Here is a 22,185-nt window from a genome sequence, read left to right as displayed (position 1 = left end):
ATTGGTATTGAGGGAACCTTGCACATATCCCATAAGTCGTTAAATTATTAGAGGGTTGATCCGATTAAAAAAAAACTTTATTGATGGATTATATATATTTCTGTACAAAAAAATACACATTAAATAATAATAAAAACTCAACAGGGCACACTTCAAAATGTATTTTAAAATCTCTGTTAAAACGTACAATACGGTTGAATTCATACAAGGCATTGTGATAAAATGGATTCCTAATTAGGCATAAAACTGAAGAAGTGCCATTTTATATCTCACAGTTCACTGAAATTTCTCTTATGGTGGGGAGACTGACCGGAGCATTTCTTCCGTCGTAACATCGCTCGCGACCATCCTTTTCGCGATCATTGAGCATCCGAAACTAAGGATGGAGCGCTCGGCTCGCTGTATTGACTATATGAATGCTCGCATCGTAAAGTGTTACGTTATGACGAAATGGCTCCGGTCAGTCCCTCAGATGTTTTTGTGAGAATGAAATTTGTTTTAAATTAAGATTTATGTACTTAGTTACAGAAAAACCAAAATTATTAATATATTTCAAACATTATCCGGCGCCTTGTATAATAAATACTAACTTATCAATAGATAGTTCATCATGAATTTGAAGATTGTAAATACATACATACTTTTAAGTAGAGCTTTAACAAGTGGTTTTAATAATAATCTAAAAAGCATTTCAAATGTGTTATTTGATAAATTTGAGGGGAATTCTCACTACAGTGTTTATCCACATCGGGACATAATGCAGAATTGTAAATTGAACTACTCTTTATTGAATTAAGTCATAAAAACAAAAATTAGAAACAAATTATACTGATCCACAAGCTGTAACTATCTTAATAATTTGTTCCCGTAACATGTTGGAAATAGCATTATCAATCAATGAAAATGAGGGATTGAAAGTGAATATTGCCACATCACATGTCGGAGCTTTTCATTTAACCACTAGGTCATTTTCAATAACTCGTGATAGGTCAAGCACCATTAATCATATGAAGGAAAGATGATCAGTTTTGCAGTTCAGGTTCTTGGATTAAGGAATGGAGTATGTTTTATAAGATAGAAATGACAAAGTGAAGGACATTAGTGTAGAAAGAATAATCAGGTAAGAAAAGGAGAAAAGCGGTATGGCTGCAGAAGCAGGGCTATCCTTGTATATACTTACTTATATACTTACTTGCTATACTTGTACTAGTTTGGGTAACTTATATACTGCAAATGTGTTTTTGTCCCTCAGGTCCTTGGAGTTTAAACAAGGGTAAAATGCAGAGTGAATGGTTAAAGAACCATAACTGATAGACAAATGCCAAACAAGTATTGAAATTTCTTCCTGGATATACTTCAATGAAGGAAAAACCCAAAACAACGCAACTTTAATTGGGCTTTGATGATGAAACTTAAAAAATAATTGGTAGAATGCGATGTGCAATAAGGGACTGGAGAATAGACGTAAAGCAGATCAGCAATCTGAGTGTTCGGATTCTGTATATGTATTTAATAATACTAAAAGTGTGTTTTTATGACTCAATCCAAAACGTAATAATCCTAGATTGATTATAAACAACATACGTAGTGACCATCAATTTATTCAATTATGTGATGCAGATAAACACAGAGCGAGTATAATAATCAAACATTGTAAAAAAAATATGTGAGTTTTCAGTCAATATAAAAGATGTTCACAAAAATATCACGATAACCTTCGACTACGTAAAACCCGAATCAAAACTACGGACTAAATCACATAGAAAACCACATTCATCGAGAACATAAGCATAGTTTTGAAATATTCACATAAATGTAATCCGATGTAATTTTTTAATTGCCTGAAGTTTGAATTAATGAATATTGGAAGCCGGGGGAATCCTTGGCGGTATTTTTTATATCATTTATTTAGCAAATCTTTTTTCTACTGAATATTTTGTGTACCGGCATTAACCTAAATAAAAATACAGTTAGTCTACTTGAGAAGTGATTTCTATATCTAAATATGAAATGTTAATTGTTTAAATTCAAGTTCTTAGCGTATTTAGAGATATTCAAGGTGTCTAGAATATTTGCTCAAATTTACTGAACGTTATCTACAGAAAACAGAACATTCAATCATTTCCAGATCTCTTATTAATTCCATATCATATAAAGCAGTTCTGTTTAGTATAATTATCTAAATATTCACCTTCCAGAAAAGCAGTATGTAACCTTTTAAAATAAATCTATACGACACCTCCAAACGAGCTAAGCATTGTGTATTTTTTTAAAATAAAAATGTCACAGCAAAATTATAATAATAATTATAAACTTAAACATAAAAATACATATTTAGTATTACGATTAAGTTTTTTTTTCTTTCTTCATAAATTATAGAATATTATATAATTGGCTTAAAATTCTTACATTAGCGGTCCTCAGATATTCGGCAATTTGCGTACATTTAATCAAAGTTTGACTTCTAAAAGGGACTGCTCAGACGCTTTGGTAACCAACGAAGGTCCGTTAAATGTGAAATATTGGCAAACTCCGAAAAATCCTCCAATGTTGGTATATAAATATTACAACATGCGAGAAAGACGATTCTTTAATTATTACTGAAGGTGTGCCAGCAAAATGCAGATACGACGCTGTGAAATATAAAACGTTCTTATTTGCAGTGCAGTGTTTCAAAAAAACAACACATTTAGCTTATTATTAAACCAATGCCTCCCAGATAATAAATGCAAGATGGTGCGTGCTACTAGATTTGGCTACTTTCTCATATTAAAACAACAAATACTTTTCAGTATATTTTTATGTATTAACAGATGTGATAAGATAATCAACCATGTTACTGAACCATTGTAAGGAATAATTCCCATATGTGTAACCAAAATACACAAAAAATTAATTCATAAAAGAAAAATTTAAAATTTAGTATTTTAAAAAAAAAAAAGAGTATTTGTTCTGCAAAGTTTAAAATGATGCAGTGTTTTTTTTAATGTTAATGGCACCTTTCCAGAGCGCTATTAAATATTGCAAAATATGGATTGTTAATTAGTAATTATTTAATTAATTAAACAGATTTATGTATTATTTATTTTTAAAAATAACACTTCTGATTCCATTAATTTTTCAATGAACCCATTCACACGGAATAACGAGTCTGATTTCATATATTTCTGAATAAATTACAAATTAATCCACATTTATTTTAACATGATTTCTGTTAAAAATAACGCAAAAATCTTTACAATCAGATTTTTTCAAATGCTGCCTGAATAGGTTGAACATGCTTTTAAGTAAAAATTCAATGTAATGTAGCGTAAAAAATGGTTCATCCATGAGACAGCTATTGTGATATTGCCAATCTTGCGCCGTAGCTAGCATTTGATACAGAAGGCGCTGGTTTACTTCATCCTCCAATAATACAATAATGGATGATGAATAAATTTAGGGGAGATAGAGATCCCAATAGAAGATATAGATCAGTATTGTTAGTTTACCGGCACACCTAGAGTGATGCATCAAAGGACTGTTCAGTAAGTTGGTAGGAAGGTGGAGGAGGGTGAGGAGAGGGAGTTGCCCGGGTGGAGGGATGAGGCCCTCTTAGCAGCATCCTCCCCCCGCAGCCCCCTTCCCCCCCACACCGCCCGCCCCGGCGCCGCCCACAGGAGAATGCTGAGCACCAATCTTGATTCCATTGGCCTGGAAGAAATATTCAAAAGTCTATAGAAAACTGCCCAACATAGAAATTCAGCTCCATAGTGACACAGGTGACGAAATAAAAAAATTACAAAACAAATTAAATAAAGACTTTTTAAAAAAGTCTTAACATCATTCACTTTTTCGATTTGGTTGCCATTAAATTGTGATCAGTAAAGCTAATCAAGCCAATAAGTGCAGAAATTTAGTAGGTTATTTTGTTTTAACTTGTAATATATTTGACATGAAAAACTTAAGCTGGAAAGAATATAAACTGGGAAAAAGTAAGGAATACCATCGCAATCGGCTAAACGAAAAAGTAACACATTTTGAGTGTGTCTAAATACTTGTTCACAAATATGGGTTTCTCTTACTTAGGGGGCTTGTCCACTACCCGGAATTTGACCGTCTAGCAGTCCGGTTTTGAAAAATGAAAGCAACTACGACAGTTTAGCGTGATTGAATTTACGTGCAACGTGTTTACGCACCAATCAAGAGCTCTGATCTGAAGAAAGATGGACAAAAGCACAAGCCAATCATCGTTTTAAAACATTAACTGATGTGCCGGACGTTAAAATTCCGTGTAATTCCGTGTAGTGGACAAACGCCCTTTGGAGTTATTTTACATCTCAACATGGAAGATGAATAATAAGAAGTATGGGTATTTACAGGGCTTACGACCTGACATGGGCTGGTAAAGTGATCGCTTTACATACATGTAACATTCGCCATTCTGCCCACACTACTTAAATTTTTGGAAGTCATATGTATATGACGGGTGATGGTGAATATTACAGTAGTGAGTGTTAGATTTGTGAACACTCAAAATGTTGTGTTACTTTTTCGATTACCCTGTTGGGATGGTATTCATTATGAAAGTACCTTTAGACACATCTCTAATTTGTTATTTCTAATAAAACTTGAAATGAGTGATTGACCTGTAAAATGAACAAGCTAAATGAAATGTGTTAAGTGATGAAGAGGGATTGATTACCTCGTTGTTGATGTCGAAGACTCCCTCCTGGATCTTCTCGTATATCTCCTTGGCCGTGTTGATGAAGGCCTCCTCCACGTTGGCCGCCGTCTTGGCCGACGTCTCCATGAACACCAGCCCGTGCTCGCGCGCAAACGCCTCTCCCTCCTCCTTCTTCACCTCGCGCCGGGACTCCAGGTCGCTGCAAGTCACACCGGAGCGGCGTTACACACCCCCGACCTTCACAAACCCACCGCAGGGGTGACACCACTCTATCTTTGCAAACATTCTTCGCCTCTTCCAAATACGCGCATCTCCTCATACATTAAATTAAAAACGTAATTGTAAGGATATTGTCGCTGTGGGAGGTAAAAACTGGCTGCAAGCAGTAACTATTATTAAACCATATCCGCTCCCTAGGTGGAGCGTATGGAGTCCACAAACTGTCGAGGCTTTTCTATCGGCTGCCAGCTTCCTTGCATCCTCCCAAGTCAGATCCGCGTCCCGAAGTTCTGACGAGAACTGCCAACGAATTGTCAGCAGTGGTCGTCCTGGGCGGCGCGAACCTGATGCCTTGTAAAAGAGGCAAGCTTGATTAAGGCTCTCAGGAGGCATGCGGAGTACATGGTCAAGCCAACTGAATTTCCTTAATCCGGTTGGTTGCTGCTTGCAACCAACCGGATTAAGGCGATTCAGCTGTAAGTTGTAAGATTGTAGAGTAAATGGAAAAAAGGACAAGAGGCCTATATATCCAGCAGTGGAGGTCAGAGGGCTCGAAAAGAAGAAGAAGAAGGATATTAGTACGTTGTCAAGTTGAAAATTTCAAAAGTGGCATAGCCACAATTTGAGCAATTTCAACAATGGTGTTCACAAGTTCAATTTAAACTAGCCACAATTGGTAGTTAGGTAGAATACGTACTTGCAGCCAAGTGTGGTATGTAGTTCCAACAATACTGTGTACACTCCCATTTCCATTTGGGCCAAACAGAAATATTATCACTAATTAAAATTTATGTGAAACCAACTAATTAACTAATCATCACTCCGCTTCACTGCAGGGGTAGGCAGAGGATAAAGTGCTACTCCTCTTGCAAACAATCTTCGCCTTTTCCATATTCAAGCATTTTCTTATACATACACGCCGATTATTCAGACTCCTGACAGCTTTCAAGTATTAGACATTCTTGATCATGCCAAGTTTCCTCGGTCTTCCTTCCCCACTCCTACTCCAACTACAAAACTGATATGAGGCCTCCATGTAAACATACTGTGGAGTTTTTGCCCTTATGTTGACCGCTTCATATGGCGTTTGGTTGATCACGACAAGAGCATGCAAGATGTATCACCTCTTATTGCCGATGAGCATGATGACCATGTTGGAGTTGGAATGTTGGCGAGCATCTTCGAGCCACGTGGACAGGTGGTTGAAGGTCTCCCTCCTGGTGATGTCGTACACCAGCAGAGCACCGGCGGCACCGCGGTAGTATGACCGAGTTATAGACCTGCAATTGCACATTTACTTACAATTAAATACCTTTTAAATATACTTTTTAAATAAATAATTGTACTGAGATGGAGACCTTAGGAGAATAAAAGAGGTGTCCGAAGACCTCAAAAATAATAGTCCGAGGACATAGCTACTGTGGGGGGTAGAAAAAGGCTGGAAACAGCAACAGACTGAAAAAAATGGAATGATACGGAACAGGCTTATATCCAGCAGTGGAGGACAGAAGGCTAAAGAAAAAGAAGAAGACCTTGGGCTCCACTTAACATCTAGAAGTTGGTGACTATACATATCTGTCCACAACCCGACGGTGCATAGAGCACCGCGTTACATAGCAGCAGTGTCATTTTGATCACTATTTAATTGATGGCAAAGTAATCAATCCACCCTTCAGGTACCAGTCCAGAGTTATATCAAATAAATATTAGACTGGAAAATTACATATATTTGAATATTTTACCCCTTTGGGAATTAAACTCGGGTACTCCAGCACAGTAGCTAAACGCGCTAACCATTACACTATGGAAGCTGACAAAAAGGACTCTAAAAACTGACTTAAAGGTGGAGACTGACTGGAGCATTTTGACGTAACATAGCGTCGTAACATTGCTCGCAGCGAGCATCTGAATCTATGGATGGAGCTCTCGGCTTGCTGTACCGACTGCCTGAATGCTCGCATCGTAACATGTTACGTTACGACGAAATGCTCCGGTCAGTATCCACCTTAAAATATAAATAGAAGCATTCTCATCATTATATCAAGATATCACAATTTAAAATAACAGGAGTGCATTAAAAATGTTTCGGACCACACAAAGATAAGTCAATACATTGTCGTTTCTGAGGGTGTAGATCCACAGGCACTCACAGACCGGCTCTCCAGCTTAGTGACTGAAGTGAGTCCACTTCTTTGTATTATCTCTGTCCAGGATCTCAAGAGCGGATTCTTCCCCAAGTCCAGACGGTAACAATGACCTGTTCAGCTCGAGCGGATGAAGAAGTACCTGAATGCCTCCTGGCCGGCCGTGTCCCATATCTGCAGCTTGATCTGCTTGCCGTCGATGGTGATCATGCGCGCCCCGAACTCCACCCCGATGGTGAGGTCGTGCACGGGCTGGAAGCGCTTGTCCGTGAACTGCAGCAGCACACAGGACTTGCCCACACCTACAATAGATGCAATCAGTCACATCACCTTAGGATTTACTTAACACACTACGGACGGGAAAAGTATCTACCCGTTCGCTTGATTCATCCTTAAGTACAGGAAGGGTATTTTTACCTTCTGCGCCGGCCTCATTTCAAAGGCAGAATACCATACAGAGTACCAATCTCTTTGTTAAGGTCTTGAACTATATGTAAGTAATTATCAAATTCCGTCGCCAACGGTCTGCAGGCGTAAAATACACCCGTCCAAAGTGTGTTTATATTGGAATAGATACATAACATGAATCAGATTTTGTTGACATCTCAACATAGATGAAAAATAATATAAAAGTCTAGAATAAAATTAAATAGTTGTTATTTTATCCTATAAAATGCAGTTCGACTAAGAAATGTCAGTACAAAACTTAAATACAATATAAAAGTCTTATGACCTATGTGTCATAGGCTGGTTAAGTGATCACTTTACACAAGTGCAACATTCACCATTCTACCCATAATTGACAACCGCACTACTGGAATTTTTGTAACTCCTAGATATATCATCAATCTCATGACACAGTACATATGACTTCACAACAGCCATGTGTGTTGGATTGAGAAAGCTTTTATTTAGCAGAGACCCTTTTATTTGCATGTAAGCAAGATCCAAACCTCATATAATTTTTACATACTGGGAAACGCCTGAAAACATTACTTTTTTATGCGGTTTATAATTTGACCAGTTATTATGTTAGGTTTGTCCGCCTCCGCAGTGTAATGGTCAGCACGCTCGGCTACCGTTCTGGAGGTCCCGGGTTCGATTCCCAAGGGGGGTAAATTAATATTAGTGATTTTTTCACTGTTATATTTATTCAATATTACCCTTGACTGGTACTTGAAGCGGAGGGCTGATCACCTTTCCTTCATGTGTAAACGATCAAAATAACACTGCGTTTATATGACGCAGTGCCCTATGCACCATTGGGGTGCGGATAAGGGTTTTATATATATATATATATATATATATATATATATATATATATATATATATATATATATATATATATATATATATATATATATATATTATGTTAGGTAGTTTCATTAATATAAATCTGTTATTCGAGACAGTTTGACAATGACCTCGCGAGGCCAAACTGCAGTTTAACTAACGTTTCACATTACTTAAAGTTAGTATTACTTATTAATTGATCAATAGTTAAAATACCAATACAAAGACAACTGTTTTTACAGCCAAAATTGATTATACTTTGCAAACAATTTTACTTACAAATAAATGCAAACTTGAAAATTTAATATTCTTTCATAGTTACGACTTCCTTTGATGTTCATTAGGTTGAAAAGTTTCTCTCAATTAAGTACTAGACTTTTGAATGCTGTAACTTTGAACACTGTTTGTATTGAGATTATTACTGCAAGGCAAAAAGAGAGAGCTTCGAAGGTAATAAAGAACTGGGCATACTAATGGCAATTATTATTATTATGATTTACCTTCATACTAAAAAAAAAAGTGTCACATTTTAAAATAAATTAATATGTTTATTGTATAAATATTTTTAGTGATTATTTTAAAAACAAAAAACTGTAAAGAAGGCAACATTGTTATGTCACTCGTCTTTGATCTATCACTGTACCAATTATTGCAATTTTTAGCGTAGGTATAGCAAGTCTTTGCCATTTTCAGTAAGTAAAATTATATATTTCCATCTAACATTAATCAGAAATAGAAAAAATATAATTTTTTACACTGTAATTTTTTACAAGCAACTTGATGTTTCTTGAACGAACAAAAGTAAAATGTTTTTACACTTTGATATTTAACATGCTACTCTGGATAAGTACCTAAAGCGTTAAATTAACTACCTTCTCTTCATGAAATTACCAGTCAAAATAACGCTTCATCATTTGATGCAGTGCCCTTATGCACAATTGCAGATAAAGAGACAAAGATTAATGACTTTTTGACCTCTGATGTGTAGTCCGCCTCCGTAGTGTAATGGTCAGAATACTCGGCTACCGTTCTAGAAGTCCCGGGTTTGATTTCCAGGGGGGGGGTCAAATAAATATAAGTGATTTTATCACTTCAATATTTATTCAATATTACCCTGGACTGGCACCAGAAGCTGACGGCTGATTACCTTTCCTTCATGTGTTAACGATCAAGATAACACTGTGTTTATATGATGCAGTGCTTTATGCACCATTAATGTGCGGATAAGGGTTTGAAGAACTCTAGTGGTTAGTACATTGGGCTACTCGGCTGTCCAAACTCAAAACACAGTAAGGGAAATTTTTTTGTAGTAGGTTTTTTTTGCATTTTTGGACTAAGTAGATTCTACTTAGTCCAAAAATGCAAAAAAATCGTACTACAAAAAAATGTCCCTTACTGTGTTTTAAGTTTGAACAGCCGCAATTAAGCTTACAATTCAGTGCTCTATGCATCATAAGGAGCGGATAAGGGTCAGAAGAGGTAGAATTACTCATATTTTGATAATACGATAAACATTCCATTCTTGCATAAATCGTTATATGACCATGATTTTTCATTACACAGTTTGTGGTCATTTTATCTTTGGGGTTCCAATTAAAAGGATAAAATTAGGAAATAGGCAATAGTACATGTGTGTATTACACTTATATTGGGGTAATGTATATATGTAGTATAGGATAAGAGAGACTGTGATAAGATTAGAAATATAATAATATCGAGGGGAGTATGTTAAGGTTGTAACGGCAGGTCAATATTCCGTTACACAAAGGAATTCATAAACATAAAGAATTAGATAACTATGACTCATTTCTTAATTAATCTCAATTGCAGAATACATTATTAACAACACGTTCTTGGATTTCTTTTGTGTGTAGAATGAACAAAGCATATGAATGGAAGCCAGATCGGGGACATTTTTAAAAGGCGAAATACAATATAATTTTTTTTATTATTTTATATATATTTATTTGGCAGTGAGAGGATGTTTGTGCCAGTGTTAAGTATTATTTTTATTTACAAACAAAATAATAATGATAAATAATAATAACATTTAATAAAATTTTCATAGTTTAAATGCGTTTAGCTTTATCATTTGTGTAATTATGGCCGCAATTCTAGAATTTTTTTATTTTACTTAGTAAATAAGACTATTTCTTAAAATCTATTATGACAGATGTTGTGATGCATTCTGCATCATTTTAAAACAATGATTTTAAGAAATACTATATTATTTTCCAAGTAAATCTTAAATTAAAAATGGATACATATTACCACAAAGTGACTGCCGGATCAATTATTGGAAATAATATTATACATTTTATATTTAGCTTTTACTTGATTCATAATACGACTTTTCAATTAAGTCTATTGTGATATGTTTTGCTACATTCATCATCATTAGCAAACACCATATATACATATGTTGATGCTGAATGCATCCAAACATATCGCTCACTCCTTTCAACAACGTCGAATATATAAAAAATTGACAATTTTCAGTTGTGTATGTTTTCGGAATGTCTAGAAAATGTGCTATATTGTAATGTACTATAAAATGTACTATTTTTAACTTAATATTTACCCGCTACAGGGCAGAAAGTGTTGTTTTTGCATTTTGAAGAAAAGGTATTGTTAAATTATTTTTTTAAATGTACTAAATATTTTTTAAATGGAGAAAAAACCGTCAGGTTTTACCTAAAAAGATCTGTTGCACAGTAAAAAGTTCAATAAATGGCTTGATATTTATTTTTAATACATTTTATTATATTCTTAAACTTTAAAAACAATCTCCTGAAAAATTAAGTTTTTTTTTCATATATGACGTTGTTGAAAGGAGTGAGCGATATGTCACAATAGTTTTTATAAAAAATGGTATTTACCAAGTAAAAGTAAAATATAAAATGAATAAAAATTATCACTTGTAACTGTGACTGCCCAATCAATTATTGATATAATATTATCACCTGTGATTTGATTGATAAACTCGGTGAAAAGTATAACTATATTCGGGTTTGAAATGAATACTGGTCTCTCAAAAGAGAGCATTACTCCTTTTGACAGGTTAATTAAAACTGGAGGATTACAAATTACATCATAAATAATGATGAAGTGTTACAAAGTCAATGCTGACACCATTAGTCAAATTATATTATTTAGAATAAAATAACAACTTTGTAGTTTTATTCCACGTCAATTTTATTTGACCATCAACTGGGTATCGTCGTAACCGATTAGACTCTATGTTATATACACAAGACAGGGGTTGAGAACCATGATTTTATATAATTTTTCTGACAAAATGAATTGAAATTGATTGAGTGTAAGTATTGTATTATAATAATAATTACATGTAAGTTATGGTAAAGATATGGTTTGATATAATTTTATTTTAGAAATGGATTTTGTATGTAAATTTAAATCATACATATTTGAATCTGTGCTATACTACTTCGAATCTGTGCTATAATACTAATGTGCAGTAGAAGAGGTCGACAACCAATGTTTCCAGACTACTGACTTCTCGAGAAAGATGCCAAAATAGCCGATTACGTAGATGGCTAAGCTGGTGTGGCGTTTTAATCTCTCTGCCTACCCCTGCAGAGAGTGGCGTGATATTTAGTTAGCTAAGTTTTTGTTTAATTAATTGTTTATAAAATGTTTCATAAAGTAACATAAAAACACATTTGGAAAATACAATTTTTAGAAAAAAAATTGTTGTTTTTTTAATATAATTTTATTACAAAACATAAAAACGCTTCTACTTATTTTTTTCATCCCAAAAGTGTATAAGACACTGCATCAGGAATGCAAAATGTAAAGTATAGGAGGGAAATACGATAACCTCAGCGGACTCTATAGCTTATTTTACTCTTATACAAGCAATTTGTAAGTCTAAAGACATTGGCAAACCAAAGACAGCACTATGGCGATCAAATGTATTAACCGCTACACTATGGAGCAGACAGATAACTGTGTGAATGGCATACGGTGTCATAAGATCAAAATATTAATTATCATCATCTGAACGGCTATGAAATTTAAGAATATGAATAAATAAAGAGAAAATAATTTAAAAAAAACATAATTTCAATATTTTTGCTATTGAGATCCAAACATTGTATTGAAATCCTATGCATTATTCATGTAAAATTAACATTCACAAGAATTGTTGATTTTCTAACCATATTTGTAGCATTACAGAAAATATTAATATAAGTTAATAAAACATAGGTTTTTATATTTAGACATTCCAGTTTTTACAACTTGAACAAAGTATGACACAATAACACAAAACAAATGCGTTCAATTGAATATTTACTAAATTGCGCGTAATGTCTCATCATATTATGAGTAATGTAACGTGTTTTTGTGAATGAAATATTCTAAGGTTTGCAATAAATACAGGATACAAAAAAACATCTGTCATGAAATATAGGTAAGTATGTCCGAAAACGGCAACGTTATTTTGAGTTGAATAACCACTATTTTCTTTTTCCGAGTTATTCAAGCACAAACGGAATATTTTTTTGAGAAGGAAAATCGATGATCAACTCAAAAGTCAATAAACTTGAAAAAATCAAACGACAAGTTCATGCAATAAAATCAATAACTCACCCGTGTCTCCGATAATAATGTATTTGAAAAGGTAAGCGTAAGACATATTGAATTGTTTTGAGTTACTCTTGGACGAGTTTGTTATGAAATATTGTAAGTTTTTTTAGAAGCACAAAGCAAATCGCAGTTGAAACTATTACAGCTGTCCGCACGTCATGTCGCAGATAAACACTATGACATTTCAGTAACAGGTGTGGTAACATAATGCGAAGAAAAAAGTACCTAACTACTGTAAAATACAGTGCTTCAAATGTGGTCATATAAATGTATTAGAATTTTTCTATTTTAGGTATCTCTATCATTCGCATATTTATGATTACATATGGCTTATGCAATGCAGTATTTAATGTTCTTTATAAGGTTTGCATATAAGCGCCTATTGCTTTGATACACCCGCCTGTCAATGCACATATGGTATATTCTGTAAGTTTAAATAAACCTTCTTCTTCTTTATGTAGATCCTAGAAATCTGTTTGTGCCTCCGCATGTCGCTCTTGGGATGTCGACTCCCAGATGTCTTTCCATCTTTTCGGACGTCTGCCTGGGGGTCTGCGTCTTTCAGGGTTGCCTTGGAGGGCGATACGTCAATAAATGGTTGATTTAAGTTTTACGTGGTTTACTTATCATTTAAAAAAATCTTATAAAAAACAACTGATATTAATATCTTATTAAATTAACAATTAAAAATAGACAGATTTTACCACAAACTGACCGCCGAATCAATCAATGAAATAAATCATTGTTTAATGTTTTAATTTTTTAATCAGACATAAATTTTGGGTCTACCAAGTTATATTTTATTTTTTAAAAAATGTAATAATTAATATTGTGGCAATTGTTTCGCCTAGTTATGTAAATAACTCGGCGAAACAATTATCAGAATATTAATTTTTATGTGTTTTTTTTTAAAAATAAAATACAAATTTATACACTCAAAAAAACTGTGTTTGATTTAAAAATTAACACTTAAATTTGAATAGATTTCTACAAATTAAACGCCAAATCAATAAATAAACAATTATTGTTTACAGCAAAGCAGCATTCAAGGAAGCAGTTTACATTTATCGGCTGTTGACGAATTCGTTAATGAAATCTTGGATATCGTTTTTGAAATTGCAGTTTATGATTTATTGCAAAAATAACATTTTCTCTTTTCTTAATATTTCAGCAATTCTTCACATGTTTTGGAAATACTGCACAAGGATTATGTCAATGGTGTCAGCCAGATGAGTTTTTTTTTTTAAATAGGTGTGTAGTCTATTATTGACTATTTTGTTCCTACTGTAGTTGGAGCCATAACTATGTTATTTATACAAATAATCGTGACTGGTACTTATAATATGTATGAATAGATTACAAAAATAGCGTGAAAAATAATTTAAACAACTGATTTTTTCCACATATTTTTTTCACTCTATATTGATAATAAATGAGTAGTTAGTTATATTTGTATAACCCGTTTCAAAATCAGTATTATTTTTGGCCATTAGCCTGAAATTTTTATGAGACGTTGCAGAACTCCTTCGCTCAGTACTTACTCCTGCGAAGGTCAGCCATTGGTTATTCCGGCGCTAGCTTCACGCTGTTCTCTTATATATATTTTTTTTGTTCAAGTTTATAAAACATGGAAACTGGGAACAGGGGGGGTCGACTCGTAAACGTCAGATTGTTCAAAAAACGACCAGAAAATGACGAGACACACTAATACACTAACAAAAACACCAAAACGGGAACGAAAAATACGAGATACCAACAAGTTGTTCAAATATTTCAAATAAATATGGACAGACTATGGTTATAGACAATTATCGATAGAAAAATAGAAATCCGTCTATGAAGAACTTCATAATATTGAGTATTATGCCAAAGTTAAAGTTAAATTTTGCGTATGAAAGTGTAGTTTTTTTTACTTAACACAACGCTCCCTTGAACTTCTGCAGCACCCCCCAAATGCAAAAAATTTAAAAACGCCTAGCCAGACTTCCAAAACGCCCACAAAGGGGCGCTGGCACCCCCGTTAAGAAACATAACTTCAGAAAGTGGTGGGCACTCCTTCCGCCCTTTTAAAATATTGTATTTTCTAGAATTTTAAATAAAATATAGTAATTTGAAAATTCTATCGTTTTTATTTTTGTTGAAAAGCCTTATATTTATACATAGTTTGAGATAATAATTTCAAAACCACCATTACCATTACCATTTACCATTGTAAGGCTGAGTTGAGTAACTATTATTAATCGCCTGAACTCTTTTTATAAATGTCGCGTTTTAGCCGTGACCTTTCTATTTTTGTTTACACTGAAATAAATAAATTTAGATAGTGAAATATCTTCTTTGTAATATTAATATTATAATTTTGAAAATATGTTTTACAACAAATTTCAATATAAATACCATTTAACCTGAAAAATGAATGATAAATATTTCGGCGGGTGGATTTGACATTCAGCCGCGGCGAAGTCACGCCCAGCCGGGAGCTTAGTACTTCTAGCCGTTTACGTCACTTCCGGCCGCTGGCGAATATCACTTCCAGCCATAAAAAATCGAGGTAGTTGGCGGTCTTTATATAAAATAGTTAGTCTGTGACTGGGAATTGACCAGGGGGGGTCGACTCGTAAACGTCAGATTGTTCAAAAAACGACCAGAAATGACGAGACACGCTAATACACTAACAAAAACACCAAAACGGGAACGAAAAATACGAGATACCAACAAGTTGTTCAAACGAAAAATACGAGATACCAACAAGTTGTTCAAATATTTGAAATAAATATGGACTAACTATGGCTATAGACAATTATGGATAGAAAAATAGAAATCCGTAGGTGCCTACCTATTGCAGCATCGATTATATTGATATTTTTGTTTTATTATGTTGCTGGTAATTATTCTTTTATCTTCTTATTGTTGGTTGCAGTTTTATTGCGGGCAATTAAAATTAGAACCGATTTCGATTCGAGATTTGCTCTACTTCCTTACATACATCTGCTTTTATTAATCTTTATTTTCAATTTTTATACGTATCATAATTTTTATTTTCAGTGCCTTCAAACAACTTGGATTATCCATTTTGACCTGCCGGAATTGAATCTGCATTTGCTTTTTTATAATTTTTTAATAGTGCATTATTATTTTCAGTGCCTTCAAACATATATAATGGGTTATAAATGTATTGTTCCTGGCTGCCCTTCAAGGAGAAATTATTCAATAAAATTTTTTAGTGTTCCTAAAGGTAAGGGTGAGTTATGGTATAGGATAATGTTCCCATATTTGACGGATATTAATAACTTTTTGAATATAAAAGATCCTCGAATTTGCTCTAATCACTTCAATGTCAGTGACGTTGCACGTAATCGTTTAAAAAAAGGGGCTCTTCCTAATCATAATCTGCCTTTGCCTTTAAGTTTTTTCAGCAATATTATTGATATCCCTTGTTCAAGTGAGTCAATTTCACCCATTTATTCCTTGGATGTGTGCAGCAATTCTAAATTTATAAATAATCAATTAGATAATGTTAATAATCATACTTTCTCCACAGGTGATAAAGAAAACAGGGTTCCTACAGTGGGCTCTCTTAAAAAGAATGTTCTTCCTACTCCGTCAGGTTCTGTTCTTCCTACTCCGTCAGGTTCTGTTCTTCCTACTCCGTCAGGTTCTGTTCTTCCTACTCCGTCAGGTTCTGTTCTTCCTACTCCGTCAAGTTCTGTTCTTCCTACTCCGTCAGGTTCTGTTCTTCTACCAAATACATCCACTGATACTGATCACGAAAGAATAAAAATATTAGAGTCAATTATTCAAAATCTAAGTAAAGATTTTAAAAAAATTCTAAAAGAAAATAAATCTTTAAAAAAAAAAGTTGACACTAGAAGTACTCCCACTCTTTATTTTAAAAAAGTTTTGTCAAAAATGCGTCAATTTCCCAAAACATTTATCGCTGCACAATTAAGACTAATCAATTCACATCCTAAAGGTAGAAGATACACATTTAAAGAAAAGATAATGGCACTTTCTATAGCTAAGCTCAGTAACAAAACATATAAATTTTTGAGAACAGAGTTTAACCTACCTTGCAAATCCACTCTACAACCCATTTTATCAAATATTGATTTATCTTCCGGTATCAATCCCATAATTATAGATCATTTAAAAAAGACTTCGAGGAAACTGGATGAACATTCTAGACAATGTGTTTTATTATTTGATGAGATGGCTATTCAGACACATGTGAGTTATAACCCTTCAAATGATGTCATTGATGGATTCGAGAACAGTGGGATGGGGAGGCGCACAGATAATGTAGCTGATCATGTTCTGGTATTTATGCTAAGGGTTATAAAGCACAATTGGAAAATACCTGTTGCTTTTTACTTTGTGAAAAATTCTACTCAACATATTTTACTAAAAACTATTATAAAAGAAATAATTAATGAAATAAATAAAACTGGTTTCATCATAAGAGCCACTGTAAGTGATCAGGGATCTTCCAATGTGTCTGCAATTAATTCTTTAATTTCAGATACGCGAGCAGATATACTTCGAGTTTCTCCAGGAGCGCATCCAGAAAATTATAAATATTGTGTAAGTGGTATAAATATTTATCATATTTTTGATCCACCCCACTTGTTGAAATGTTTCAGGAATAATTTTTTGGCCAAAAATATCCTATGCGATGGAAAGAGAGCTGAATGGAAGCATATTGATGCACTATATAAGATTGACGGAGCCGGGGGAACTGTGAGACACACCAAACTGACAGAACGCCATATAAACCCAAAGGGGAAAGAAAAAATGAAGGTAAAGTAAATAATAAATAGTATTATTATTTTTATTCAACCCTTATGGATAAAACTTAAAAACAGACCTAAAAATTCAAATATTTCCTGCTGCAATAATGAGAATGGTAATAAAGGAGATCACCGCAGACAGTTTCCTTTATGAATTTTGCAAAATACAGTTTTATATGTCCCAATGTGTTTATTACTGCCTCTGGTCTAAAATTTGTCTATTTATATAAATGTCGGTATTTTCCCTCTTCAGCTATTTCCAGCCTCTTTCAATAATGAGATATGAGTGCTAACATGGTGGCCTTCAATATCCATAATATTGTGTTAAGAGTTCAATATGAAAAACTCAATATAATATAATTGATCTTAGTTGTGAATGAAATTACTATAGATTATGTATGTAAATTGAACAATTCATAAATAAAATAGTGCCCATTCACATGTATTTTTAAAATATATTTTTTAGCATCTATTGACATCTATGATTTTTTTCCAACATTAATTGCTATTGTTTATTATATTCTCATGTCTGATTGTAATTATCTTTTTATTGTTTAGTTTTTCTTAAAGAGTATGTTATAATGAAAGAAATTTTTTATTCAAATACCGCAGTCAACTTTATAAAAATTATATCTACTTTTTTAATGATGCGTATTTATGATAGTGAGTTTTATTTATGATGTATGTAGTAGTGATTTCAGGTAATGTTTACGTTAATGAATAACATTTAAAATTTCAGGTGAAATATGCTGCACAAGTATTCAGCCGTTCTGTAGGATCTACATTGCAGCTTTTATTAAATGCTAGAAGATTAGAACAAAACTCTTCGCATAATAATTTTCCTCTACCCGACACTGCACAATTTTCTATGGAAATAATTTTTTTCATGAATTCCTTATTTGATAGTTTGAATTCTTTTGGATATAAACATAAAGGATTAAAAAATGCTATATCTCGTAACTCTGAACATCTCACCTTCTGGACAGAAGCTGTAAAAATATTACAATCATGGGAATTTGATGGCAATACTGTAAAAGAGCGCAGACCGATAACAATGCATAATTTTCAAGTGACCATCAATTCAATGAGAGCAATTTGGGAAGATCTGCATAAAATGGGATTTAAGTAAGTGAACCATATTGACTTACTTTTATAAAAAAGTTAAAATTATTTTTGGTACTGAATTTTTTTTTCTTCAGATTTATAAATTTAAGGAGGCTAAATCAAGACCCCTTAGAAAATTTCTTCGGCCAAATTCGAGCACATGGAGGACAGAATTTGCGGCCATCGTGTTACCAGTTTATAAGTGCGTTTAAGACTCTATTATTAAATAGCATGACAACAGGTAAATCAATAGGGAATTGTGAAAGTGATAGTGACAATATGATGAACATGTATAGTTTTTTAAAAAGTATGTATAAAAAATCACAGGATTTGTCTACTATGGAGCCTTCTATGGATCTGTCTCTAGAATTAAATAATGAAATTGCAAGCGCAGAGCATTTACAAAATATTACTATTAATAGTGTTGATTTTTTTGAAAAAAATACAGGTTCTTATTTTGCAGGCTTTATATGTAGACAAATCTTGACAAAATTAAATGTATGTAATTTATGTAAGGAAAATTTACTAAGCGAAAATATTAATTTAGATGAGCACAGTTTAATAAAAAGTCTACAATATTCAGAAACAGGGGGATTGTTATATCCAAGTAGTGATTTTTTAAATAGTTTTCTTATTACACATAAATTAGTTTACCAAGCTATTGTTGACCTATGTTATAGTGATAAAATTAGTAAAAAAATAATTAGACAGATAAAATTATGTATCGATTTTAATTGGTTTTCATGTGCCACTCATAAGGAAACATTTATTAGTTTATTTTGTCATCATATTACAAAAATATTATTAAATGAGTGGTGTAGGATATTTAATAATAAATTGAAAAATATTGATAAAAGGGTAAATACAGCGGAAATGGAAACACTTTTGAAAAAAAATATTAGTAGTAAAAATTAGACATTTATAATACTTATATATGTTATAATATACTTGTTTGAAAATTATTACATAATTTTTTATAATATTATTTTTTATAAATTGTTACATGTTATTTATAATTCATTTGTTTTTTTTAGAATTGTATCCCTAATGTAGTTGTTTATAAATTGTTGCATATTATTTATAATTCATATTGTGTTTTCTAGAATTGTATCCCTAATATACTTGTTTTGTAAATTGTTACATATTTTGTGTTTAAAAGGGCAGAAAGAACATTAAATAAATTCAAATTCAAATTTGTGGGAGTCAAGTAGTTACCGTAGCCTTCAGCTCGTACACTTGCCTTGGGAAGTGGTGGGTACTTCTTCTGCCCTTTTATAAAATGTTTTTTAGAGAATTGTATCTGTAATATACTTGTTTGTAAATTGTTACATATTTTGTGTTTAAAAGGGCAGAAGGAACATTAAATAAATTCAAATTCAAATTTGTGGGAGTGAAGTAGTTACCGTAGCCTTCAGCTCGTATACTTGCTTCGGGAAGTGGTGGGTACTCCTTCTGCCCTTTTATAAAATGTTTTTTAGAGAATTGTATCTGTAATATACTTGTTTGTAAATTGTTACATATTTTGTGTTTAAAAGGGCAGAAGGAACATTAAATAAATTCAAATTCAAATTCAAATTTGCGGGAGTGAAGTAGTTACGGTAGCCTTCAGCTCGTATACTTGCTTCGGGAAGTGGTGGGTACTCCTTCTGCCCTTTTATAAAATGTTTTTTAGAGAATTGTATCTGTAATATACTTGTTTGTAAATTGTTATATATTTTTTGTTTAAAAGGGCAGAAGGAACATTTAATAAATTGTGTGTTTTTCTGGAATTTTTGTCTGAAATATAGTCATTTGAAAATTCTCTTTTTTGTTTTTATTTAAAAGCATTGTATCGATTGTGATGTATCCACACAAGTTTGAGTGTGTAATATTTAGTGAATATATAAAAAAATATGTATAAATGTATATATGTTTATATAAAATATATATTAATATATACATATATATACAAATATATATATATATATATATATATATATATATATATATATATATATATATATATATATATATATATATATATATTAATATATATATATATATATATATATATATATATATATATATATATATATATATAAACATATATATATATATATATATATATATATATATATATATATATATATATACATATATATATACATATGTATATATATATATATATATATATATATATATATATATATATATATATATATATATATATATATATATATATATATATATATATATATATATATATATATATATATATATATTATTTCACTTTCAAAAAAGTTAATAAGTCTTATTATTTGAACAGAAGCCTCAATAAGAAAGACCGTAGAATAAAAAAAAAGAAAAATATTTTTGCAATTCGGCGAGTGACGAATAAGTAAAAAGGGTTCGAATGTAATTCATCATTCAGCGGCTGAGTTTAGAAACTACTAATTGCCTGAACTCTTTTCATAAATGTCGCGTTTTAGCCGTGACCTCTATATTTTTGTTTACAATGAAATAAATAAATGTTGGTTGTAAAATTCCTTTTTTTTAATATTGATATTATAATTATGTTAATATGTAATAAAACAAATTTTAATATAAATATCATTTGGCCTGAAAAATTAATGGTAAAAATTTCGCCGGGTGGATCCGGCCGCGCCCAGCCGGGAGCTAAGTACCTTCAGCCGGGAGCATCGATTACGGTTTTATTATGTTGCTTGCAATATTTTTTCAATATTTTTACAGTTGCCATGATATTGTTAGGAAATCGATTTCGCTTTGAGATTTGCTCTATTCCTCTACATACATCTGCTTTGATTAATTTTTATTTTCTATTTTTATATGTTTTATACGTCTATTTTTATTTTCAATGCCTTAAACATCTTTATTAATCTTTTTCGGTCTGCCGGAATTCATTAGGATTTTTTAAAGATAAAATTATTGATCCGTGTCTGCATATGCTTTTATAAATTTTTAACACTACACTACACTTTTCTCTATGTATGTATTTACGTACCCACTACCTACTTACCTGTAAGTATTTATGCGATGGATTTCCTTCTACAAATAAAAAATATTGCGAAATACACAATAAAACACCTTTTTTAATTTTAAATAAAACATGTAACTTAAAATATTTTTTTTCTTATTTAAAAAAATTAAAGAGATCCTTGAGCGTCATGAGATTGCGCCAATTTCGTTTTATTTGGTTAAAGTTTATCTCTTCTTCGGGTTATTTGTAATCAATTTCGCGTTTTTTTTTAAATATATGCATTACTGCACTAAAACCCTTCTCTTCTAAATATGAAGATAGAAAGGCTATTATGGGTAATTTCAATTCTTCCCACAGAATTAGGTATTGATGACGAAAACGTAT

General features: G+C 32.3%; 1 protein-coding gene and 1 long non-coding RNA gene across 2 annotated transcripts; one reads left to right on the top strand and one right to left on the bottom strand.

Moving 5' to 3' along the window:
- Nucleotides 1-76: 76 nt before the first annotated feature.
- On the bottom strand, nucleotides 77-13,100 carry LOC148312586 (ras-related protein Rab-2). Its single transcript, XM_088276374.1, has 5 exons — nucleotides 12,937-13,100; nucleotides 7,172-7,331; nucleotides 6,010-6,165; nucleotides 4,685-4,865; nucleotides 77-3,693 (listed from the first exon to the last, which is right to left on the bottom strand). Exons 1-5 carry the CDS (start codon nucleotides 12,980-12,982, stop codon nucleotides 3,595-3,597), a joined length of 642 nt encoding a protein of 213 aa, XP_088132500.1. The 5' UTR covers nucleotides 12,983-13,100; the 3' UTR covers nucleotides 77-3,594.
- A 2,759-nt stretch (nucleotides 13,101-15,859) lies between these two features.
- On the top strand, nucleotides 15,860-20,638 carry LOC148312585 (uncharacterized). The gene is made up of 3 exons (XR_015839114.1): nucleotides 15,860-17,730; nucleotides 18,460-18,845; nucleotides 18,920-20,638. It is a non-coding gene; the product is annotated as an uncharacterized LOC148312585 (long non-coding RNA).
- The last annotated feature ends 1,547 nt before the right edge of the window (nucleotides 20,639-22,185 follow it).

The sequence above is a fragment of the Brachycentrus maculatus genome, unplaced genomic scaffold, assembly GCF_059751285.1.
Source record: "Brachycentrus maculatus isolate JH-2025_06_01 unplaced genomic scaffold, ASM5975128v1 h1tg000038l, whole genome shotgun sequence".
NCBI lineage: Eukaryota > Metazoa > Arthropoda > Insecta > Trichoptera > Brachycentridae > Brachycentrus > Brachycentrus maculatus.
Note: the sequence above shows the minus strand (reverse complement) of the source record. Positions and strands in the feature narration are given on the sequence as shown.

Coding starts and splice junctions, on each gene's coding strand:
- LOC148312586 (XM_088276374.1), bottom strand. CDS start 12,982: ATGTCTTACGCTTACCTTTTCAAATACATTATTATCGGAGACACGG. Junction 4,866..6,009: donor ATGCTCATCGGCAATAAGAG/GTGATACATCTT, acceptor TGTGACTTGCAG/CGACCTGGAGTCCCGGCGCG. Junction 3,694..4,684: donor TCTTCGACATCAACAACGAG/GTAATCAATCCC, acceptor TATTTCTTCCAG/GCCAATGGAATCAAGATTGG.